Below are 25,651 nucleotides of genomic sequence, written 5' to 3' on the forward strand. Positions count from 1 at the left end.
CCTCTCTTTCAATGTTAAACGAGCTATAGACCATACCTAAATATTAAACAATCGCTGTTGATTGGGAACTTCCCAGCCCAGTACCATAGCTGAAGTCTGTAGCCACACTGAACAGGACAGAAGTATGGCTCGTGCCGGCTGTGAGACTGGCTCCAGCCAAATCCATTTTCAGTGCAGAGCAGGAACATTCACTGGTTTTGAATTTCCCTACCCTTGACATTTAATGAAACAGGCTCCAAACAGAGGACTCTGCCTCTCCTGTTAAGCCTTTTATAAGGTGCAGTCAGCTTCCCACTTACATAGCTGCTTTTAATACATGGCTTTAAACCTTACTGTCTTGGCATCCAGGAGTTGCCCAAAGATGACCAGTTTTCATTCTAACCAGCTCCAGTCTTGCCCACCAAGGGGCGTCATCACAGCCAAAATGGGCACAGATGATGTCTTTCCTTTTCTTGTGCTCCCGACATCTACATGCTATTCCCAAACCAAGATGGACTGCTCAAAGTACGTATACTATTTAGCCAGGACAGGCGATGTTGTGAAGGAACCTCTTTTTTTTTTCCCCTTTGGGGTCGATGTTCAAGTTTTTAACCATTAAATGATCTGTTCTTGTTGATCTATTTCATTTGTGAAATAGATGGCCATACCCAGTGGCTTTCAATGGCCAACGTGGTCACCGTTCTTTATTTACATGAAACTGACTTCCAGTCCCCTTTGGTTTCATTGAAGACCCATTCAGCATCTTGGAAAGCTTTCTTGTCTCCAGACATATTATTGGGTGAAGTTTTCTTCCTCCTTTTGCCAGTTAGGTTACAAAGGAGGTCTTATTAAAAAAGAAAAAAAAAAAAAAGCATGATTGCAAGCATGTTCGGATAAAACATGGGCATTAGAAATGTGCAGAGAAATGTGAGTTTTCTTTTTCCTCTATGAAGGAGATCTCCAAGGTGGAGATGGTCAAGTACCAGAAAGTCTTTCTTCTCAAAACAACCCAGAAGGCAGAACCCAGGAAGGCCCTTGAAGGTAAAAATATAAATGCTCCCTGTAACAGCTTCCTGGTTTGGCCACAGACAGGCCTGCACCAGTCTGTTCTCAGGGTTATTTTCCCCACCTCCGACACACATACACCTTCCCTAGTGATGTTCTTTTCAACCCTGTCCTTGTGACCTCACTCCAATCTTCCCCTCAACCCCATCACATGTCCAGTTCAGATCTGAAATACGACGTCACCCATCACTTGAAAAGAATACATCCACGCAAACACACCACAGATGCTTATGCCCTCTCGTGTCAGAGATACGAGGCAGATGCGTACAGATCTGCCTATCTTACATGTATCCTTATGGAAATTACATTCTTTTCCCCAAATTTAAAAAGGTCTGTATTTTTCAGATAATGAATTTTTATGGAGTATCTACTACAGAAAGCCTTACTAAATACTATGGGGCACATGAGACATAAAGTCATAATTCCTCCTGCCCTTCCTTTTAGGCTGAGTACAAACAGCCAATGAAACAAGAGATCTCCCTATACACGTAATAGCAAGATTAAATACTTGGTGGTGGTGGCGGTGAGGGCCACACATTGTGTGGGCTGGCGGAAATGTGCAAAAGGTGGTGGTGGGTTATTTTAGAAGCCAGGAGAATCACACCTGATACAATCAGTGTACCTTGGTCATCTACAAATATAGTTTAGAACACTCCTGACCTCTGTAAAACTCTGCTTTTATTTCCATTTACTCCCTTTGGGAAACATTTAAGCAAGTGTCCGAGGAAGAGAAGAGTGGCAATGCCTCATACAAGTCACAATTTTCAGAGAAAAAAATGAATTATTCTCAATTATTCTCCCTGATTTATCAGTGAGATCAATTTTCTATCAGTCTCTCGTTTCACAAGAGCGCAAGAGAGAAATCTGTGGATGGCTTTGGGATTCAGAGATGCTACGTAAATTCAAAGTGTCATCACTGTTTAAGTACATGTATTCCTTCTGTTTGTTAAAAGACCTCATCAAGTGTGGACACGACTGCCTCTGGCACCTACTTGTACCTTTGACCAGTCTTACCAAGTGTTTATCGAGCACTATTTTCTAGCCGTCACTGAACTTAGTGAACTCAGTGCCAAATAATGGAATAACTAATTTTTGAGTAAAATATAGCAGAAATGAATTAAATAAATTATGGTGGCCTTTAAAAATCTCCTTATTAATGTCATCTAAGCTTTAAACTTTTTAAGGGTACGGGCCCCTAGCCAAGGATCTTGCCTTTGCCTGGGTGCTGAATGAAGATGCTCGTTGGTGACCCATGAGGTCCCAGCACAGTTTGGGGTGGCTGTGTTTCTCATAGCTCCAAACCCACCAACCCCTTTCCCCCGAAGCAGTGGAGACTGCCACTCAGGCTAGGGTTCCTTCCAGATGTTAACAGATTGCTTTTGGTAATGTCTCTATTGTAGGGAGGCTAAATCCATTGGTACGGGTATAACTAATTTCAGCCCCCACTGCTGGGTAGGTATGGTTGTTGGGAGCAGTGTGTGAAAGAGTCCAAGGCCACCTGTGTGCTCAAAGGTGCTGTGCTTGGTTCATACTGCCTGTCCCGGGGGTGGATTGCATGAGGGATGGTCAAGGGCTGTGTATCTGTACTCCAGATACAATGGTAACAACAGAGGCTTTGGAATGAGGGCCCCAGCTTCAAATTGGGGCTGGATGACCTGGGGCAAGTCATTTTGCCTCTCTACAACTCAGCTCCTCATCTATAAATGGAAATAAGATCTACTTCACAGGGTTGATATAAAGTAGTGGTTCTCAAAGTGTGGTCCCGGGACCAGCAGCAGCAGCGTCTACCTGGGACCTTGTTAGATAAATTCTCGGGCCCCACCCTGGACCTCCTGAATTAGAAACCCTGGGGATGAGGCCCAGGATTGTGACTTCTGGTTCTGATGCATGCTAAAGTTTGGAACCCCTGTTATAAAGAGTTGTATATTAAGTTATAAGTCCTATAGTACTGGTTTTAAGGACAGAAGTCATGTTTTCCATCTGCTGCAAAGTGACCAGCAAAGTGCCAGGCTTACCCCGGGTGCTCCATTCCAACTTCTTTTCCTTTCCTGCCAAAACACAAGCTGCCCACGCAAGAACTTAGGGGGTGGGTACGAGGAGGGGGGTGTGTATACAGTTCCAGGTGGAAAAATTAGATAGCGGAGCGGTNNCGACTACCCCCTGGCCAGATGTCTCGGGGATTTCCTCCCCGAGGAGAGGGAAGGAGATGGGCCCAGGCTTCTGTATCCAGTGCCAACAGTGCTTATTCTCAGGGAAGAGAGACACTTACGCCCACACATGCTGCTAAAGCAGGAAGGGTTACAGACCATAGGTCCAGCCCACAGAGGGCTTGCCTTTGGTAAATCTCATCCAAAGAACAGCCGTTATTTCAGTCCCAAAGGTCTCCAGTCTCACAGAGTTTCACCTGCTCCACAGTACGAACTTTGAGAACGGGGAGTCTACTGACGTGCCCGCGCCTCCCTCCCTTTCACCTCTTAGGCCAACACATCTCACTGCACCGAGGTCCCAGTTGCTTCACAGGGATAAACCATGGGGCACGATTTCCACTCCCACACAGGCCCTCGTGTATGGGGCAATATATACATTAGGACAAATAAACTGTTCATTGTTAGGGAAATGCAAATTAGAACCACATGAAATACCACTTCCCATCCACTAGGATGGCTTTTAAAAACAAAAACAAAAAAACAGGAAACAACAAGTGTTGGTGAGGATGTGGGGAAATTGGAATCCTTGTGCACTGTTGGCGGGAAGGTACAATGGTGCGTGCAGAGGTTACGGAAAAGACTTGGTGGTTCCTCGAAAATCTAAACACCTGGGGTGCCTGGGTGGCTCAGTCTGTTACACGTCTGCCTTCGGCTCAGGTCATGATCCCAGGGTCCTTGGATAGAGTCCCGCATCGGGCTCCCTGCTCATTGGGGAGTCTGCTTCTCCCTCTCCCTCTGCCACTCCCCCTGCTTGTGTGGTGCTCTCTCTGTTCCTCAAATGAATAAGTAAAGTCTAAAAACAAAGAAACAAACAAAAACACAGGGGGCGCCTGGGTGGCTCAGCTGGTTGAGCGTCTGACTCTTGATCTAAGCTCAGGTCTTGATCTCGGGGTTGTGGAATTCAAAGCCCACACTGGGAAAATTTAAACATCGATCCAGCAAATCCACTCCTAGGTTTATGCCCCAAAGAACTGAAAGCAGGAACTCACACAGATATCTGTACACCCATGTTCCTGGCTGCATTATTCACAACAGCCAAAGGTGGACACAACCCAAATGCCCATTTAGGGAAGAACAAACAGAATGCAGTATATGCAACAATGGAATATTATTCAGCCTTTAAAAGGAATGAAATTCTGACATGTGCTACAACATGCATGAAACTTGAACACATTCTGCTAAGTGAAATCAGCCAGACACAAAAGGACAAATATTGTATGATTCCACTCACGTGAGGCACCTGGAGTAGTCACACTCACAGAGAAGGTAGGAGAGTGGTTACTGGGGACTTGGAGGAGGGAGGAACGGGAAGTTATTGTTTAATGGACTTTCCAATTTGGAAAGATGAAAAAGTGCCCCAGAGGGATGGTGCTGAGGGCTGCACAACAGTGTGAATGTGTTTAATGCCAATGACATGTACACTTAAACATGGTTTAAATGATAAATTTTATGTCCTATTTTTTTTTTTACCACAGTAAAAAACAAAACAAAACAAAACAAAAAAAGAGGCATTAGCCACCTTCAGCCCACGACCACCACCAAAGGAAAAAGACACCCACCACAAGGTCAACTCTGCAGTAGTCCTTCAGTCTCAAAGTAAATGTCTTGAGTAAAAAGGACTCCAAAACATCTCCATGTTTGAAATCTAAAATGATAATGACAGCTACACCTTTTCGAGACAAACAGTCCTCCCAATTGACTTCCGTTTGCCAAGCTCTAAGCGCATCTGAGGTAAAAAAGAGACATTTAGCTGAAAATGGAGACTTGGCTGTGGCTTTCCAGCGTGTTCACTCGGTGGCTTCAAAATCCCCATCCTTCTTCCCGTTAATGAGGGTTTGCTTCGACCTTTCCATTAGCCCACAAACTACTATTAAAAAAGCCATTTATCAGATTAACACTGAGTACTGCAAAAGTCATCTGCAAGCAGCGTGCACTTTTCCACGTAGGGGTTGCCATGCCAACAGCGGCTCCATGTGCATTGTACAGAGGTATCAATTTCAACAAAGTCCTGCTTCAGAGTTCTGAGGACTGATTCAGTCTTGTCGTCCCTCCCCCTTTCCCAAATGTGCACACATGGCAAAGACCCCACCAAAATCAGGTAAGGACCAGGAAAGGAAGCAATGACAAAATTAACTTGCTAGATGTCTACATACTGGAAACGCTGTAGAGCAAGCAACATATTATTTCCTCTCACTCTTACCCCCCTCCTAATTCCTCAGGAGTACAGTCAGGGAATTTGATGTAATAACAGTCTCACCAGCAGTTCTAGAAAAGGGAGTCCAGGATGAATAAATTGAAGGAGAGACTATAATTAGGCAAATTTGTTGTAATAGATTATTGCCCAGACAGCAGGCAACTATAAACAAAATGGGGTAAGATACTTGAATTCTATCGGTGCTAATTTTGACTGCAAGATTTTTTTAAATGATGCCTGAGACGTTTTAAGTAAATGTGTTTAAATTGACTAGCATTATTGTGCTTTAGAAGGTTTAGATTTAGAAGAAAAGTCTGAAACAGAAAGCTCTAGTAAACAATTTGTCTTGACTCAAGAGTAGACCTAACATGCAATTTCCAACCACAAGCAATGAACTCCAGCCTCGTATTTAAACTCCCGATTAAATTAAAGAAATATCCAATCCAGTTTAAAAATGATTCAAAGAAAATTAAGCAAATGCTGTAGATACCTGGCCCTCAAAAGAATAGGAATCATCTTTCATCTTTACGTTGAAGTGAACTAAAGTCAGTGCCACTCTTGCAACCTCCATCAGCAGTGGAAGAGAAAGAGCTCATCACAACCCTTGAAAATATTCAGCTTTCAGGGCTGACATAGAAACATTGTATTGATACCATTTATTTTAGCTGATTTTTAAAAATCTTCTAACTGTAACAAATCTGAATGATACTGTATACATATTAACGTTTCCCATATCACGAATACACTACTGTGTAAAGAAGAAAGGGTGCCTTTTAGAAGATATGGATTGTGTCACAAAACTTCAGAAGGGCAAAACCAATTAAAATTTTAGATGGAGCTTATTTGAAGTCTTGGGCACAGGAACACCACTGAAGAAAAACTTGTTCTCCCAGCCAGTGGCTCCTTGCTCAAAGCAGATATATGGGCCACACCGGGAGATCATCTTATCCAAAGTGAGACCCAGCCCAGCCCTGACAGCCCTCTGGTCCCTGTCTCATCAAGACAACCATGTGAATTATTCTAAGCCCAGAGACAACCCTACATGGGGTTAAAAACAAAAACAGAAACAAAAATACCCTTTTAATTTGTAGTTATTTCTGGGATACCAGAGCTTACACACTGGTCAGGAATATGGGAGAGATGCTGCTTTTCAGGTTTGAGAATAATCTGTGGGCTGGTTATAGCTTGTTTTCTGAGCCTAGACACGTCAGTGAATAGGGGTTGCATTATGATCCATCTGTAAGTGGAACTTAATACAGCTATTTAGTAAGTCCACGAACCGTGAGAGCTAAGAGATAATTCTGATATATTGCTGTATAGAAAATGCATTTTTCACAAGATATAATATGATAGCATTCTGGATTACACATCCATATTTATTATGTAGAAGTATGTTCAAGGAAATGTTAACAGTGGTTACCTCTGGGTGGTAAAATTTTGCTGATTTTTAATCTTGATACCCTCTTGTACCAGGACTTTTTACAGGGAACATGTATACTTTTTATAATAATAATAAAAAAACTTAGCTACTTTAAAAATAATTTTACAGGAGAGACATGTGTGGGCACTGGTGTGTGTGTGTGTGTGTGTGTGTGTGTGTATGTGTGTGTATGTGTGTGTGTACATAGCTGAACAGTCTCCCTAACTACCCTTATGATAAAATCTTCCACTAACCACTATGGGGAGCACCATCCCTCCTGCCCTCGACCCACAGGGCCCAGAGCACCCCTGGGTGACGTTTACACGTGCCCATCCTCCCTCCACATCCTGCTCTCCAGCCAGCAACGTCAGTCAGTGAGCTGCCCCTGCGCTGGGGCAGCCATTCAAGAAGCAAGGAAATATTATGCAAGAGCACAGGAAGTCAGAGGAGACAGGATTCTGGGCAGGCCTGGCAAGGAGTCTGTGTGAACTCCAGTGAACAAGCGGACTTTGCTCAGCGGGGCTGAAGCCAGCAGAAAGCCTTCCCAGGGCAGCAAGGCAGAGCCGTCCACCTCAGGTCTCTGGCCAGTGGGCGGCCATCCAGAACTTGATGTACCTGATTAAAGGCAGATAAACCCAAATCCCAATATTTCCACTTTTTTTGGCCCAAGTTCAAGGTGACTCCCCAACACTCATGCACAGTGACTCACCTCTGTCCCACAGGGCGCTCCCCTCCCCCTGGTATGACAGGAGTCCATTCAGTAATGTTTGCGCCTGCCCCTCTCAAGGCCCCGGCTGCCTAACTCAGGCTTGCTGCTCACTGCCTCAGGCCAGGTGGCTCGTGTCCATTGTCTCATGTCCGCATCAAGCCTGAGCACTCCAGATATGTTCATTTATACACACACACACACACACACACACACACACACACACACACAAGTATTTATTCCTGCATAGATGAGTCGTGGCAGTAATAAGCCACCTCTAGCAGCAATTTCTATTTTCCCAGCCCAATCGAATCGGCAGGCAGGGGTAACAGCAGCACGGACTCGGAGGGAGTCCGCGACGGACTGCAGCACGGTTGTGGCAGGTGAAGGGTGCTCTCACTCACCCCTGCAGCCCGCCTCCCTCTCCTCTGGCATTAGGAGATGAGCCCCTGCTGCTCCTTATAACACAGCGGTTCCCTTTGTAGAAACCACTGGGCAGTGCGCATTCTGTCACACTGCAACCCCCTTCCTTCTTAAGGGTGGCCCTGCTGCTCTTCTCTGCGGCATCACTCCATGACCCAGAGTGACTGCCATGTCTCTGCCCCTGTCCACTTTAACAGAACCTCCTCTTGGGGTGGGGGGCAGGAGTGGGTTTCAGGGAAATTGGAGAGGCTTCCTCTAGGCTCCCACTGACCACCTTTAACAGCTCATCCTCCTTCCCTAAGGAAGCACTGGAAACCAGGCTCCACTTGGACTTCACTTCGCAATGGAATTAGAACCCTAAAAGGGATCTCAGTGTCTGGTTCCCACCTACTGGCCCATTTTAAAGGTGGAGAAACTGAGGCTCAGAGGTCACTGAGCCAGTTAGCACTCGTCTTTCCTTTCCACCAGACCACAGAAATTCCACTAGATGCCCGAACAGGACATTCCCCTACAGAAAGGGACTAGATGTGAGTGGTGGGATAGACAGGACCAGACAGAAATGGGGCTGTGGTCTGAGGACTCCCACTCCCCTTTGCTTCTGTCAGGAGCAGGCAGAACCAGCCACATAGCGAGTGACACCCACCCAGTCACTGCCCCTGGCCTGACAATTGCTAATTGTGGTAAGAACCAACAGTGGTGTTCTCCTGGGACTCTGCTGTGTATTTCCAGACGCCACCAACACACAATGGCCCCTACTCCTCCGGTGTAAACATTGCCAAACAGGACAAACAATAACATCGCCACAGCACAAAACTCAGGTGCCCAGGGTGACAGTAGAAAGAGGCTGGGCCTGGGGGGTTTTAACACGGGCTCCACCACTTTCTGGCTTTGTGATCACATTGTTATGTCACCCTGGTTTCACCTATGTGATGAGAATGACAACTACTTTAATCTACATCATCAGCTTTGGGGGAAAAAAATTAAACACCAAACAAATGTAAGAAATAAAAGTGCAGAATTGAGAACAAAGACCCAGCAATCCTCGATTAATTATTTCACTTAGCAATTATTTCAGGAGCATCTAATATGTGCCTGGCACTCCCGAAACACTATGGATATGGTGGTGGTGAACAAGTCAGCATAGTCCCTGCCCTCCAGGATCTTAAAACTAGAGGGGAGCAACAGATAATAAGCAGACCAAAATAATAATAATAATAATAATAATAATAACAACAACAACAACAACAACAGCAGCAGCAGCAGCAGCATGTGGGAAGTCTTGTTAAAAAAATAAATAGGAGAACAGGGATGGAGGGATGGAAGTTAACTGAGTGGGTCGGGAAAGGCTTCCCAAGGAGGTGATGCTGAAGCTGAGAGCTCAGGCTCAGGTCTGCTGGCTGGCCTGGGCATGGGGATGTGAAGGGCAGGTTCAGGTACAAGAGGCAGCAGGGATGCTGCAGAGCTGAGGCCAAGTATCACGGTCCCTGTGTGGCAGAGCCAGGGTCCTCACACCCAAAGCCTCTTCTCACTTCCAGTAACACCAGGAGACCCAGGTTATTGTCATGGCACTGGTACACCCCCCACTTCTGGATCTTGCCATAAGTTACCTGACATTTTAAAGACCTTGGGCCAGGCACTCTGTCCCTTCATGAGTCCACAATTAGGTCTTACTCATAAAATGCAAAGCAGCAGGTGGGACATGAGCAGATGTGGTGTGGATACAGCCCTTTAGGTCAAGAGATCTGGGAGTGCTAAGTCAAAGGGAAATTCCCACTTACAACAAGATGGCGGCTGGCATGGACCCTCTATCTCCACAGGGAGGGGAGAGCAGGCCAGGCACGGAAAGGGACATGTCCCAAGTCAGACCATTTTTCAGGAGTCTTGGAAGTTTCCTTGGTCTCTTGGTGTTATCAGATTTCCTCTAGTCTCAGAGCATGGGAAAAATATAACTCATAACCCGAAATCACTGTTGGTAAAAGCCCATAATCCTGAAAAGCATCTCCCTTCAGCTTCTCCTGAGACTCCCTTCCAACTACAGCCCAATCACTCCAACAGGTAACGATGTGCCGAACGATTATACTGCTGTGCCTGTTAATAATGATGCCTTAACAGACTGCACTTTATCCTTTCAAAGGTCTTTGTAGTGAGATAATGGTTGGAAAAAGGACTTTTAAAGTGTAATATGCTTTTTAAATGCATGGTTTTACTGAAACTCCAGCTCATTTCGACCTCATGACAGCACTCTTAGAAAGCAGTTAGTGTGTCTAGTCCCCCTTTTGGAATGTGAAACACGCAGAGAGGTTAAATTACCTGTGTGAGGTCACACAAGTCAGAAAGGGATCTAGAACAGTCTTTCAGACTCCTAGAGACTTCTGAGAGTTCCTCTGACCTTCACGTGGAGGCGAGCTTTGCCAGGGACACAAAACAAGTGAAGATTTACAATCTGTTTGGCAAATAAGTACCCTGGAGCATTTACAATTGGCAAAACAAAGGCTAAGAAATATGGAACTCTTGTGGTCATCCTTTGACACTAATTTTGGAGGCAAAGAAATTCAGGTGGGTGAACATTTGTCCCTTTCCAATATAAACACGTGCCCTGCTGTGGCCCAGAATATCTAACTTGAGAACTACAGCTGTCGTCATTAACCCTGTAATATCTGAATCCACGTAAGAGGCTACAGGTGGTGCAGAATCACAAGGCTTATGTTAATCTGACTGTGGCAAATAGTTTCAAGTGTGTTCAAACGAAGGGCTCAGGAAAGAAGGGATCGACGTTCACAGTCGGCTCAGACTCCTTTCCGCCTGCATTCTCTGGGCACCAGGATTTCCCAAGGCCCGGAGCTGGCCAGAGGCTATGGTGACACACCACCACCAAAGGTGCCCGAGTCCCCTCCCCTCACTGACCTAAGTGGGGAGAACAGTTTGCTGGGAGTTCAGCAGAGGCAACATCGAAATCTTTCAAAGGAATTTTTACTTTGGAAGGGAAGGGAAAAAACACAAAGGAATAGATATTATATATTCACAGACTCCAGACCCCAATGGTGTAGCCACAGATGACAGGTCAGGACACCTGTCTTTTCCTTCCTGAGGCCTACCTGGAGCTGTGGTTAGGTAGATGCCAAACTCAAACTTCTAGCTCTGGCCAGATTTGAGTAAACACCACTTTCTGGCCAATGGGGTTTCTTAGGATGTCCCTAAGGCCGCTTCCTGGGGATTGCTCAAGGCCCAGACAGCCCTATGTCTGGGCTGCCCTGGGCTCTGCAGCTGTCGGTCCCCTGCAGTCCCACATAGGGAAGGCTCCTTCCAGCTGCCTCCAGAGGCCCTTCCCTGGGTTCAGGCCCAGTGTTCGGCGGCCTGCACGGAGTAGGTATTTACATGATGACTGAGCACATCACTGAATAAAGCTATCATGCCAGCGCTGGGCAGCAGTTTCCCGGTTCAACAAGCACTTACTGATGACTGAGGGGATGGAAAAGGAACAAGAGGTGGAGACATGCACGTGCACGATGGGGTTAAACCGCAAGCCAAGCACATTTAGGAGCTATGACCTCCCTCAAAATACCATCGGACAGCACGCACTGAAGGGACTCTGCTGGTCCCCGGTGTAAGGTCCTCCCCAGCAATTCGGGATTGCTGGCCAAGGCCCTGCTCACAAGGGTCCATCCGTGGCCTCACACGCTTCTGAATACCTCTGGGGGAGAGGTTATACCGCTGGGGGAGGGAAAATGCTCCAGCTGCCGGAGCCAGGTGACTCCACAAAGACAACTCCTTTTCCTTCTCTTTTGCCAGCATCTGCCCAAGAATATCAGAGCCCAGGCTTCAGGGAATGGTGTTGCCACATAACAGGAAAGGAGAGGTCAAGGAACGGCTCGGCTGCCGCGCTCTCTCTGCACGAGGAATGCTATTAGCAGTTATTGGTAGAGACTGGCAAAAGGGGTGGACTGACTTGGATGTGGCTGTCTATCTTCCTGTAAATAGTGGTGTGTGGAAGGGACTTCCCTATCTTTCTACAGTGATCAGACTCAAAGCCCTAGAATCTGCAATGAGAAAGAGCAAGCAGGGATAGAATCCCAGGTTTATCAAATTATTAAGGGGCTAGAGACTTTACCATCAAAATGAGAATGCCAGATAAGGGTCATTGCGTCCCTCCTCAGAGCCTGAAGGAAGGCATTTTAGCATATGGTAAGCTTCCCCTTCCAGCTCAGGTTTTATGCACAGGGAGGCATTTATTGCCCTGAGGGATGGTACAGTCCAAATAAATCTATATATACATTCCAGAGTGATTCAAGCACATTGGCAATGACTGATTTCCTAAGCAATATGGGGGGGGGGGCATTTCTAGTCTTTGAGGTCATTCTGATGGAAAAACGATCACAGCCTCCTCCAGGCACCCTGTGGTGTTCACACGAGAGCCAGGCTGCTGGTTGGCAGGTAACAGAGGTGTCCTGAGCAGCTCTCCCATGTCTAATTCTCAAGAGAGGCAGACACTGCTCCTTTCGGGGCCCCTGCCCCAAAGCAGTCCGGAGATTCCATCACAATATGACTCAAGAAGGAGTATTCCTATTTCCCCCATACCAGCCCAGGCCTGGTCCTCACCTCCTGCCCGTTGACAGTGCTCTGGACTCAGCTGCGGAAGGAGCCAGCTCACCAGTCCTGGCATGCCCAACCTGTTTATTCCTGCCTCTTCATTTGACTTAAGCTGTTCACCCAACTGGAATGCCCCATACCCGTATGCCTATCTAAGTTCTACCCAATGTTCAGGACCTAGACTTTAAAGCTCCTCTGTTAAAGGGCCCTCTAATAAATGCTGACCGCTTCCCTTTCTAACTATTCGCAACACACTGGATCTATTTCCCCTCATTCACACTCCCTTGATTACTAATATGCCTCTGTTTGCTCCATCTTTTATCTGAGCTAGTTTCAACTACCCAACAAGATGGTAGCATCTTAAAGAGGGGACTAGGGTCCCCATCAACATAACCATCTCGCAATGTTTTAAACAATTTTAGGAATTCTTTAACTCAAAACGAGACTATAATCCCTGAGGGCAGCATCCATCTAATGGTTCTTTGTAACTTCATTGCATGGCATGACACATGAATGTGGCAGGTAACCTATAAACGTTTACACACAGACCTCACTACAGGCGAGTTGGGTGATCAAGGAGAATAAGCTGATCTGAGCAAAGGTTTCTGCCTGTGCCTCTAACCCTCTGTACTAAGCACCCCAAAATAATTACTGAGTCTACAGAGAACTACTACACACCCAAATGTGGGCCTGTATTCTGGGTGACGTATATGGGAAGAAAGAACAGAAAAAGAGGACTGTCCCTTGTTCCCCATGGCCCTCTACCCCCAAGCACCACCCCCCCAGACTGGGGACCAGCCCCCTCCCCTGCCTCTGTCTCTCCTCAAATCCCTTCAGCTGGGGAGGGAAGAGGAGGAGAGGGGAGGGGAGGAGACCTGCCTTCTCCTGAGGCATCTGTGAGGCCCTGCCCCCATGGGCTCCACCCTTTCCTGTGGGCTTTCTTTTGTTAAACATGTGTTAAAATCAAAGCTGAATAAAACTATAAGTTTAATATGAAAAAAGAAAAGAAAAAGATGACTGGTCCAGGCTCATGGCTCATGAAGGCCTTACTACCTAAATATTTTCAGGGACAGACACAGACACACACACACACACTCAAAAGCAATTTATAAAAGCATCATACAAATAATAAAATACAGACTGAAGACTATGTAAATAAGGGGTAACCAGCGTGATCAGGGAAGGGTCCCCAGGGAAGGTGACTTCTGAGCTGAGAGCTGTGTACTCTCCCGCACACTTTCCCATCTGGCCTTCTAAACTTTGAGACTAAAGCTGGACTACTTCATTGTTTGGGCTGGCACTCGCCCTGGTGTGTTGGGCATTCCTGAAGTCAAGCTTTAACATAATACTAGCCTAATGTTTGCATTTTATGTAAAATCGTGTATCAACAAGACCTGCCACTGGTTCCCCCAAGTTTTTCTTTTCCTTTTCCTTTCTTTTTAAAGGAAAATGAGTAAAGGGCTCAAATCTACATGAATGAGAAAAGCAGAACCCAAGAGGCAGGCTCTCCAAGCAACCCAAGGGATAGCAAAAAAGCAATTCTATGATTTTTAAAAATGATGTATGATTTTAGGGACTCGAAATATGGAAAGTATGACAGGAGCACAGCAGAAAATGAGGTATCCTAGCCCTTAAGCAATACGCAATCTAGTTGGAAAGACAAGAACAGGTAAAATGTCGTTAGATACCAAGGAAACAGAATCAGGCAGGCTCTTTGGCAAACCTAACGAAGAGCCACGAAGGGGTGGAGGGGATGTGCCAGCATGGGAATTACTGTGGAAGGCTTTGCTAGAGTGGGAGCACTTGGACTCGCCTTGGAAAGTGGGAGATATTTGAGTAGAAAGAGAGGAGAGGGGGCGCCTGGGTGGCACAGCGGTTAAGCGCCTGCCTTCGGCTCAGGGCGTGATCCCGGCGTTCCGGGATCGAGTCCCACATCAGGCTCCTCCGCTATGAGCCTGCTTCTTCCTCTCCCACTCCCCCTGCTTGTGTTCCCTCTCTCACTGGCTGTCTCTCTCTCTGTCAAATAAATAAATAAAATCTTTAAAAAAAAAAAAAAAGAAAGAGAGGAGAGGAGCATCCAAGCTGGAAGGACTAGGTTGAGGGAATCCGGGTGGGCAGGAGTCCTGTGACCTGGGGGGGAAACAAGCTGTTAGGGCAGAGGGAGGGGGCCTGCATAGCTGGAGTTCAGAAGCATGTCCGGTGAGTGTGGATGTGGGGAGAGAGCTGGGGTGGGTCCCTTACTGTTAGAGTGAGGAACTTGCCCTGCCATGCAGGCTGCCCTTGGGAAGTAAATTGGGCCAAGGATCCATGTCTTCGTTCAGGCTCTGAGCAAAGCTAACCCTTGGAGACCTTTAGGGGAAACACTCAAATCCACAACAAAAGAAACCCTTTTCCCACCCTGAAGACTCTCTGTGCTCTGAGGACATGACAACCCTGCCTAAAATAGGGGCAGTATCAGCCCCATGCAAACCTCTTCGGAGAGGGTAGGAAAGCTATTTTAGTAGCCAGCCTGCTTCCCAGCCAGTCAGATAGCAGGGAAGTGCAGGGCACCAATGTCCATGGAGCGCCACAGGACTCCAGAGAGTGGGGCCACGCAGTGGACTACAATTTCCTCTGACTTCTTGACTACCCCAAAGGGCCTCGCCTAATGGGATGGGCACGTCAGCGGAGCCAGGACCTGCAGGGTGCAGGCAAGAAAGCCAAAAGACTGAGAAGGGCCTGGTTCCCATGCCCCACCCACCATTAATTCCCCTAAGTCCCTGGTATAGAATAAAAGACAGACTCCTGCTGCATAGTGATATGGTCACATTTATAGAAGCTCCCCTCTCACCAGCGAAATGTGACCTTCATACTTTTCTTATCTTAATATCTGGGTAAACATTTGTTGTGCAAGCACACAAATAAAGGTTCTAAAGGTGAAACGTGGTGTGTCTGCTAACACCGCGCTGCTCCAACCCCAGGCACCAGAAAGCCCTTCTGGCTTTGCAGAGGACTTCTCTCTCCCTTTACCCCAGGCACCAAAATTAGCTTCCTCAACCTTAGCCAGTACTGGAGTGAATACTGCCATTCGAAAATAGCATCTGAGGACTCTTGGAAACCCAGGAGAGAAATACAAGGGTGCAGTGGTTTAGATACTGAAGAAAGCAGTTTCACTGGAGTGCTCTTTAAACTGAGTGTATAGGAAATAAGCATTATCAGGATTTACTCTGGAATCTTTGTTAAGTGAATGATAGTCGTCTAGCTCCCTGCAGTGCCCACATGGCACATTTTATACATCCTGGTTTACTCTATTATGAACGACTGTCTTCATTCAGAAAAATATTGTAGAGATCATGTCCATAAAAGAGTGTTTACCAAACGACCTGTGCTTGAACTCCAAAATTTTACTTTGCAGTCTTTTTATTTCTAGAATAATCTGTAAAAACATCTTGGGTCCCCTTTTCCCAGATACTCGATCATCCAGAATTGATTTTTTAAAATTTGTTTTAAAGTTCCTAGGAATGGATCACCAACAGTCCCTCACAAGCATAATTTTCTGTTGTTTCCATGTGGAATTCATAAACAGAGCAAAGCAACCGATTTTTTGGTGTGTGCTTAAAACCACTCTTTCCTGCAACCCCGTATGACGTCTTTTTCCAGGACAGTCTTTCTCAATACTCCAAAGTGCTTCAGCAACAGGAAGTTGTAAAGGTGGGAAGGAGGCCTGTAAATATTTGCTGTAATTACTCATTAGTAATGAGAATAGTTACCACTGAAGTTTGAGTCACCCCTTTTGTGCTCTTGGTTCTTTATTACCTTGTAACAGGAACCCCAGGGGATACCTAGGGTCCTAACCTCACCAAGGACACCTGGGTCCAGTGGTAGGTTTCACTGCAGACAGTGTGGTTTGCTTCTGTCAGCAGCTCAATTTCCCAAGTATAAAATTAGGATAATGTTTTGCCCTTCCTTCCCCCTGCCCCCAACCCAGGGGCAGTCAGGACAAATATTATACACAGTGATGACAAAATATGAAAAAATTTGTTTTGAAAATGTTGTATCAAGAGTACAACACATGTATCTGTTAATACAATGTCGAGACACAGAGAAAGAGCACTGTGTGGCTAGACACACAGCACAGTGACTTAAAAGATTACCACCAACAATATCCATCTACTTTAACGGATGTATTTTAAAGGATTTATAGAATGCTTCTGATTGGTCTCAGATTGAGGCCACATATCTCTTATTCAGAGCAAACCACTGACACCCCATAAGAGCAGGGAGCTCAGACTGAAAATGAGATTGACAGAGTCAACTAAAGTCACAACCAAACAACTAAAGTCACAGAGTTGATTAACTTCTACAAAAACCAGAATATTGGCTGTACCCCAGCATTTGCAAGAAGCCAGCACAGCGATGGGGGCTACCTTCCAGCAGCGCCATCATGAGTCTGGCATAATGGAGTCATTTTCCCACTCATGGGTTTTATTACACAGCCTAACCCAGTAAAATCACTAATCTGCTAAGATTCCTAGAACTAACCTCTTAGGTTTGATTTTTAGTTATTTATTTTTATTGGAGGGTGCCATGGAAAGGGGATACAGGAAGTCGCCGGAGGCATATAAGAAGAGAGTTCTAACAATCCACTTCCAAGGCTTTGTAGAATTGGGAAAATGCCAGCTGGGTGTGTGACAGATAAATACACTGTTTTTAATGGGTCATTCTCCTTACTAACGAACCACCCTTTCTGAAATATCTTCCCATGTGAGAAAAGAAACTGATTCCCAGAGTCATTATCTTGCACAGAAGTTACTTATAACGTTAAAACTGACGACTTTTTCCAAATTAAGGGGGAGGTGTGTGCCTCCTGGGAACATGTGAAACTTCTGGTGGTCATGCCATACTGGAAAAGTTTTGCTGATGTACAAGTGGCACCGAGAAACAGCCTGAGGCCGTCAAGCAAACCAGTATTTCTAGAGAAACTAGGAAAACAAAAGGCCACCTACAAATAGATAACATTCTAACCCATTCTGCACCTGTCTCCTTGGCTCCAGAGGTCTCAGAGGGCCCCACCACTCTTCTGACTTCATACTTGCAGGCCAGCCTGTGGCTTTCAATGAGCAGGACCAGACAACTGGCAACAAATTGCACCCAAACTCTGCTTGGAAATGACAGAGGCTGTGAGGGGCACATACCCATGCACGACTTCCACACATATGGTGACATGCAACTGCCAACAGGACTTGCTTCTCTCTCGGTTATGATACGTGTTGGTGCACCTAAGTTTTACAGCACGGGGAAAACTCAGAAAACCCTTCTAGGCTCACGGTGCAGAAGCCAGTGTTGTGATGGCTGTAGAGAGCCCTCAGAGAGAGGGCTCCGTAAAAATGCGACATATTATTATTGCCACAGTCTTAGCTATTCTTTATTCCCCCATCCATTCTTTCCTTCCTGTCCTTGCAATTTCAAAAGATCAAAAGAGCCAGAGGAAGTCTTGTGCATCTTGATTTGGAGATGGTTCTTCAGAAGCCACAGAGGAAGACTTCTAACAGGTCGTTCTGCACAATGGAGTCTGAAGGCTAAAGTAATTATTGAAGTCTTGCCACCAGTGCAGGGTGGGAGGTGGAAAGCTTTGAACTTCTTGGGGGCAGCAGAGAATCGCCTCCTGTCAGAGTTGAGGGAAACCCACGAAAAAGATGAATTTCCAGGACTGCCAAGTCCACCCTTCAGATCTTCTATTCCTGTCTGTGTGTGAGGTTCAATACAGTGATGAGTCACAAAAAAGTAATTACTATAATTACAACTACAACAGCAGATGCGGTTATCATTTATAGAGTACTTACCATGGTCAGGCATGGCATTAAATACGTCACAGACAGCTTAGAAAACGTAAGGGGGAATGGACCTCCGGGTAAATGTACAGACTCTAGAGACGCTTTGCCCAATTCAAATCCCACTCCCACCGAGCTGACCTTTGGCAGTTACCTTTCTATATACTTCAGCTTTCCTGTCACTGAAATGGGGATAATAACAGGGCTTATGCCACAAGGTTGCTAGGAGAATTAAGAGTTAATCCAGGTAAATTCTGAGAGCAGAGCCTGCACAAAGGAGACTAAAATGTTCAGGTTTTATGGTTTTGTCCTACTGCATATATGATTCTCTTAAGGACACATTCCTAGTACATAAAAGGGCCTCCAAATAACTGTGTGAGGATGATGGAAAATGTGAGGACAAATTTTCATGGCTGTTTTAAGAAGCATTAAGAAAATGAATCACACCATGGGGCGCCTGGGGGCTCAGTCGGTTAAGCATCTGACTCTTGATTTCAGCTTGGGTCATGATCTGTGGGGTGTGGGATGGAGCCCAACATCAGGCTCGTGGGTGTGGAGCCTGCTTAAGATTCTCTTTCTGCCCCTTCCCCCCTGAAAAAAAAAAAAAAGAAAGAAAGAAAAAGGAAATGAATCACACCAGCGCTAACCCTGTGCTTTGCACCCACTCCTCTTCCTTCTATTCCCAAAGGCAGCCATGTAGGTGGGTAGACAGGCCAGCCAGGTACAGGTAAGCTTAAGGTGCACCACATAATCTTTCCTAGATACACACACACCAAACCCTCCCCCATCTCAAGACAGGGAGAGACACTGGCAGTGAAATGTGGGAACTGTCTGGGACCTGAACAGAAACGTCTTGAAATGTAAGACAGTCACCAAATCAGACATTGAAGAACAAGGTCTCTTTTTTTTTTTTTTAAGATTTATTTAGTTGACAGAGATAGAGACAGCCAGCGAGAGAGGGAACACAAGCAGGGGGAGTGGGAGAGGAAGAAGCAGGCTCCCAGCAGAGGAGCCTGATGTGGGGCTCGATCCCATAACGCCGGGATCACGCTCTGAGCCGAAGGCAGACGCTTAAGGACTTGTCTTTTTCAGATCATAGAACCTTTGAAAGACTATTGAGAGCTGCGCAGATTTCCCTCAGGGAAAAAAAAAAAGGCTTATATACATAATATTTTGCACCCAATTTCAGAGGCTCACAGACCACCCCCTGAAGCCTATTCACAAAGCCCAGGTTAAGCAGCTCCCTCTCTCTTCTTGGCCTTCTTGAAGTCATAGCTGTCTGCACTGTTCTCCTCAGAGGGACCACAACCTCTATCCCTATCACTCCCTGAATTGTACTGGACACTTCCTCCCATGTCCCTCACCCAAAAGTTCTAAAGAACAGCAAACATTCATCTTTGGGGCCTTTCTGTCCATAATAAGGAAGTACACAACAGGGAACACTCCTGAGCCCCCCACCCTTTCTTTGCTCTCATTACCCCCAACCCTGACTACCCCCATTTGACCCTACCAGAGCCAGTCTCCATGCTGGTGGTCAGCGTCTGCCCTGTCGGATTCCAGGGAAAACTATGGATCAACTCTCCCACCCACAAACCCACACAATACTTTTCAAAACTGTGTGCTTGTATGTGTGGTTACTGCCTGACGTGCTACGAAGAGCTTCCCATCTTTAGCTTCAAAAGATTCGATCGCAACAAAAAAGTTACATGTAAGCTGCTACCTAGCTATATATTTAGGTAAGCTTCCTTACGCGTCCTCCTCCCCCCACCAGTCAAACTAAGCAACTGAAAGCCCCGTATCTCCTATTTCTTAGTCTCTTCTTTAGCATTTTATCCAGAGTAGGAGCAAGTGTTCAACACACATCTGTTGTCTTACTAATTTACATCAGGGTGTGAACAGCAGAGCTGGTGTTCATCACGAAAACGGACATCATGGGACTGGGGGCTCTGTGAGCCAACACTGCTAACTTCACAATATTGGCAAAAACCCTACCAGGTGGACTATCAGTGGTGAACTATCAGTGAGGGGCACTACCAGAGGCAAAAGGGAAGCTTCATCAGGTTAAAATGAAAAGTACATAAAAAGCAAATACTACTGGATAGATTTCTTGAAAAGGAGAAAAACCTAAGTCTTGAGATAAGTCATGACAGCAAGTATTTTCAAACGTATGGGGCTGAAATCCTGGAGCGCTGAGAATTATCTAATTGGTTCCTTCTATCTGTAAACATTTTATACAATAAATTCCTAGAGAGTTGAGGGTCACCCTACACACACTTATACAAACACACACACACACACACACACACGCACGCACGCACACAGGCTGATTTACATTCAAAGTGAATTAAATAGTTTGAGTCTCACAGTTTTCACTCCTAGAGAAAATGCCAACTTACTCGGCACAGGAATCAATCTCGCAGCTGCTTGAATGTCTCTGCTGACAGGGGTTCTCTACTGCAGAAAGCAATCTGCTCTGCTGTGCCACAGCCCTTGCGTTGGTTTTGTTTAATGAGGTCCACATAGAAGTAAAACTTTGTTTTCTAAGTGAAATAAAGGGAGAGCACTAAGACATTTGAATTCAAACTTCCCAAAGTTTGTAGGCAATGGAACCTGTGCCAATTCTGCTTCCTATTTTGCAAAGAAGCAAACAGAACCAGTGCTGCTACAGCTTCAAGTCTTTTATAATTATCTAGAAGAGCAAATCTCCTTTCTACAAGGTTCAGTGATTTGGCAGGGGTGGGGGAGAGGGCACTGTAATCCTTTGGAAATCATTCCCACTGTTTTGAGGCATTTCAGGGCTGAGGATACTATTTTGTCAACAATTGGGAAATACATAATTAATTGAAAGCAATGAACCGGGGTTCTGATTCTTACCAGCACTAACTTTCCTTGTGCCTGGAAAAGTCACTGAACCTCTCTGGGCCTCAAACTAGATGATTTCCATGATCCCTTATAAAATGATTGTTAAGCTCCCCATCAGCAACACGGATAAAAACCTGAGACCACAGCATTCATTTTGAACTTTGTGAAAGCTGTGTGAATTAAATGAGAAATGCCCGAACCTAGAATGTGTTAAACCAATGCCTTATCATCCCTGCATTCTGATGATTTCTGGTGATGCAGTGGACAGAGATATCAAATGATAAAGGAATATTTATAGAAAATACATTTAAATTGAGAAAAACTGCCTAGCAATAGTTTTCCCATTAGAATTGGGAAAAGATGGGCTTTGATTTTATTTTAGCAGAGGAACAACTAAGTCCAGTTTGCAGGGGGAGGAGTAGCGAGAGTAGTTTGAAAACTACTGGTCCAGATGTCTCCAATTCCCCTTCCACTGCTGGCCCTGCATTAAGTGACCTAAGCATTCCAGAAAGGTGCTCTGAGCTGGGTCTGGTTTTGGAGAGGACTTTGCTCCTGGATTATCCAAAGATCTCATTTACATTCACCTGAACCATTCTCCATTCCCCAAACACCTAAGGACTTCCAAACTCTTCTCTCCCAGGGAAAGAACTCAGAAATTATTTTATCAGGAAGTGAGACACTTTCCAGCTCTTTTTAGGTAGACTCCACACCCAGCATGGAGCCCAATGGCCTGCCGAGCTTAAGCTTGAACTCACGACCCTGAGATCAAGATCTGAGCTGAAATCAAGAGTCGGATGCTTAACCAACTGAGCCAGCCAGGCACACCAGACACTTTCTAGCTCTTCACGGAATCAGGAACCTTAATTAATGAAACCCCCACTTCCACCTGACAGACGGATACAGAAAGGTAAGTGTGTGCAGTACCCTTAGCAAGCTTCCGTTTCTGAGCATCTCTGAGATCATGGGAATGCCCACTACCACCAAAATGCACTTTGATACCCACCGTGGAGGCCAGCCAGCCCGCCAACACTTAGAAAGCAAACTCTTTATTATTAAACATTAACATATCCATCGAGGCATGAACGTTTTAGAACAAAATAATCCTACCCACTTCTTGAGGGCTGTTGTTAGAAGGAACACTGCAAATGTTCTGTGCATCTTGACTTTGGGGAAAGAAACAGCTCTGCCGAACCAGTAGAATGACAAATCTGAAGAACCAATGTGCAGAATCACCATCACAAGAGCCCCTCCAGCAGGCATCACACTGCCCTTGTGAGGAGCTTCTGGAAAGCTAAGGACAGACACTTAGATGACACGCTAACTTTGAATGTATCGGTTCACATGCTAATTACACCTTGGTCCCGCAAGGAGCCTGCAGCGAACAAATAGCCAGACGCGAAAAGTAAATATAGATTTCAAAACAGCCCAACAGGAACTGGACAACCCTTCACGGGACTCTGGAAGGCGAGGGGCACACTGTCTGTCCCGCCAGTCTGCAACACAAACAGCCAAGCACGTCGGCGAGGGGACACGCTTGGCGCGACCACCAGCTCTGCGCCGCAGCCCCGCAGCGGCCTTCCAGGCGGCTCACCGGGCCGTCCCCGCGGCGGTTCGTAAACCCGNCGCTCTTGAGAGTAATTCAGACTCTGATTACCCAATTTCTTTCCTTCTCCTATTCCATCTCCCTCCCTCACGAAGGAGGCATTACAGCACTTCGAAGTAATTATTTCCCCCGCTCCCAAGTTTCTGGCGACGATTAATATACATAACACAAGGACCCGGCGCGGAGCCGCGGGGAGAAGCTAACACTTCACACAACTGTTAAGATTGCCATCAGGCCCCACCTCCGCGATTGCGACAGTCACCGATAGGCATCACAGTTGTATAATGCACCCTAAGTTCCCTCGCCGGCTCCAGAGCCCAAAGCGCGCTCAGAAGAGCTGACTCTAATTTTGTTTTTTGGTTGTTCAGTCTTTATTATTGGCATCATGATGCAGGCTATGTTGGTTTTATAAAATGTGTTGGGATCTTAAGGTCTCTTTCTTGCTTTGCCACCCTCAAAAGACATAGGCCCTCGGGGGAGCTCCGAGGCCCCGGGGGCCCACGCTCCCTCACCGGTCTCTAGCCGGGGGGCGCCACAGTGACGCGGGAGGGATAGCTGCGGCCGGGAAGGGGTAGCCGGGTCCCCCAGAGACCCAGGAGCGAGGGCCCCGGCGCCTGGCCAGAACGCTCGCGATTCGCTCCGGTTTATCAAATCCTTATCGGCGCCCCGAGGTGGGAACCGCCGCTTTCCACCAGAAGATACACGGTTTCTGGCGAAGGTCCCACAGTGGAAGTCAGAACAAGAGCAAATCAACCCAGGCACTGAGCTCTCGGGGCCAGTGACCCCCTCCCTTCGCGGCTCGGTCCCCCATCCCGCACGACCGCCCCGCAGCCCTGCTGATCCTCCGCGGCTCAGGCCGCACGTTCGATTCCATTCCCCCCCGAAACCCAGCCCCGCCAAGCCGCCGCCGAGGGCGGGGCTGAAAATTCCAGCCCACAGGGGCAGCCCCAGCGGAGACCAGGGGAGTAGGGGGCCAGTCGGGAAGCCTCGCACGATCGCGGGAGGCGAGGACGTACCCACTCTTGCGTGGCCGCGCGGTGTGTTCACACCCGCGCCGGGAGAGGGCCGGGCGGGGAGCGGCCGGGAGGGGGCGGGAAGGCAGTGAGAGTTGGCCGGAGTTGCCTCTCACCCAGTGCCGCGAGGCCCGCGAGGGCAGACGGGCAGATCGTGGCTGCCCTTCTCTGTCCTCTTGAGAGAGAGACACTGGGACCTGCCGGGGGCATCCAGTGTCTCCATTCCCTCCCCGCACACCAACGCATCTGCCCTCGCGAGGCAACCGGCCCACCACACAACTCTCCTCCCGAGTCAAGGTGCGGGATCAGAAAGGGGGTTTCTCCAAGCTTCAGTGGGGTCTGCAAACCCTGAGTAGGGCCCTTTGCTGCGTCCTGGCCGCTCCGCCTCCAGCCCCTGGCCAGTTTGGGGCGCAGTGCGAGCACAGCAGCTCATTTGGAAGGACCCGTGGGGTCCCAAGGAAAAGAGACTAGTGGATGATGCCCCACATGCGAAACCTGAGAAAGTTGAAAGTTGACTTGGGTCAAGCCAACCCAGAAATATTTCAACATGCTGGCCACATGAGTTTAGTGCGGGGGGCTGGAGCGGTGGCGATCTGGGAAGGTTCCGCGCGCCACAGCCCCTCCGACCTCCAGGGTCATCTCCCTGGGCCTCCTGGCCTCATCGCGCGCGCAGATTCGCGACTTCTTCGGCCCACAGAACCCTCCGCTGCGAAGCCGAAGCGCCGCGTCCGCAGACAGGGCACCTGCTCTCCCCCCTCAAAGCCCTCCACACCGATCCTCAAGCCTCAAGGACCCCTGCGGACTCCTCTCCTAGCCGCTCTCGGTGGCGCCGACCCCGTGCGGCGTGGCCATCCTCCTCAGACCAGCTCCCTGGCCAACGCAGACGCCCGCTTACCTTTTCTTCTCCTTGTCAGCTGTCATTGTCGCCGTGCCGCTCTGAGACGCCAGACACCTGAGCTCCCCTGCCGGTGGGGATTGCTGTCGCCGCCTTCGCTCTGGCCCTTGCCTACTCCTTGTGGCCCAGGCAGGTGTTAAAGGTCCTAGGTGCTCGCAGGTCCCGAGCGCCCCGCACAGTCAGGTGGAAGTTTGAGTGCTGCTGGCTAGGTGCGGGGAGGAGGGTGGAGAAAGGTGCCGGGGAGGAACCTGCACGGGGAGGCGGGGTCGGGGAAAGGAGTGGGAGGAGGCTGTCAAACCCAAAAAGAGGGCCGCGAGAGCGGGACCTTAGTTCCTTTTTCCCGCGAAGAGGAGTCACTTTCTGGGTTTTCAAAAAAAAAAAAGAAGTGGCTGCAACGACTGGAGTTGAAAGAGTCCAAGGCCGGGCGGGCACGACCGCGGAGATGACCATACAGTCTCAGGACACTGCCGAGGATTGTACAGCCGCCTCAGGACAGCGCTGTGTTGGGCGCAGGGGCTGCGCCGCGGACCGCTCTCAAATGTCCGGCTCCCGGGGCCGCCAGCCCACTTTAAAAACTCCTGCGGCTGGGCGGGGGAGGGCGCAGGGGGCGCGGGCGCAGGGGGCGGGGGCGGGCGTGCGCCGGCAGGCCCCGCCCCCGCCCACCCCGCCCGCGGCGCGGCGCGCGCCCGGGCAGCCCACTGCGTCCCGGCCAATGGGGAGGCGCGGCCGCAGCCTCTGCCCTGACCCCGGCCCGCCCCCTGCCCCCGCGCTCTGCTCCGCCGCGGCCCGCCCGCCCCGCCTCCTCCCCCAGCAGTTCCAGAAGTTGTTTATGAGGTCGGCGGGGTGGCTTGTGGCAAGGTGGGACTCCGCACCGGGCAAGCGCGACC

At 47.9% G+C, this 25,651-nt stretch overlaps 1 protein-coding gene and 1 long non-coding RNA gene across 2 annotated transcripts in view; both read right to left on the reverse strand.

Moving 5' to 3' along the window:
- Window positions 1-25,258, reverse strand: part of EPAS1 (endothelial PAS domain protein 1) — an 82,453-nt gene extending 57,195 nt beyond the window's left edge. Inside the window, exon 1 of the mRNA XM_008699825.2 lies at window positions 24,765-25,258. Coding sequence (XP_008698047.1) covers window positions 24,765-24,790 — 26 coding nt within the window. The 5' untranslated portion in view covers window positions 24,791-25,258. The remainder of the gene's footprint in view (window positions 1-24,764) is intronic.
- LOC103671226 lies at window positions 16,590-22,640 on the reverse strand. Its single transcript, XR_570781.2, has 3 exons — window positions 22,361-22,640; window positions 20,788-20,931; window positions 16,590-18,305 (listed from the first exon to the last, which is right to left on the reverse strand). It is a non-coding gene; the product is annotated as an uncharacterized LOC103671226 (long non-coding RNA).
- Window positions 25,259-25,651: the final 393 nt, after the last annotated feature.

Source organism: Ursus maritimus, unplaced genomic scaffold (genome assembly GCF_017311325.1).
Source record: "Ursus maritimus isolate PB19 unplaced genomic scaffold, ASM1731132v1 scaffold_6, whole genome shotgun sequence".
Taxonomy (NCBI): Eukaryota; Metazoa; Chordata; class Mammalia; order Carnivora; family Ursidae; genus Ursus; species Ursus maritimus.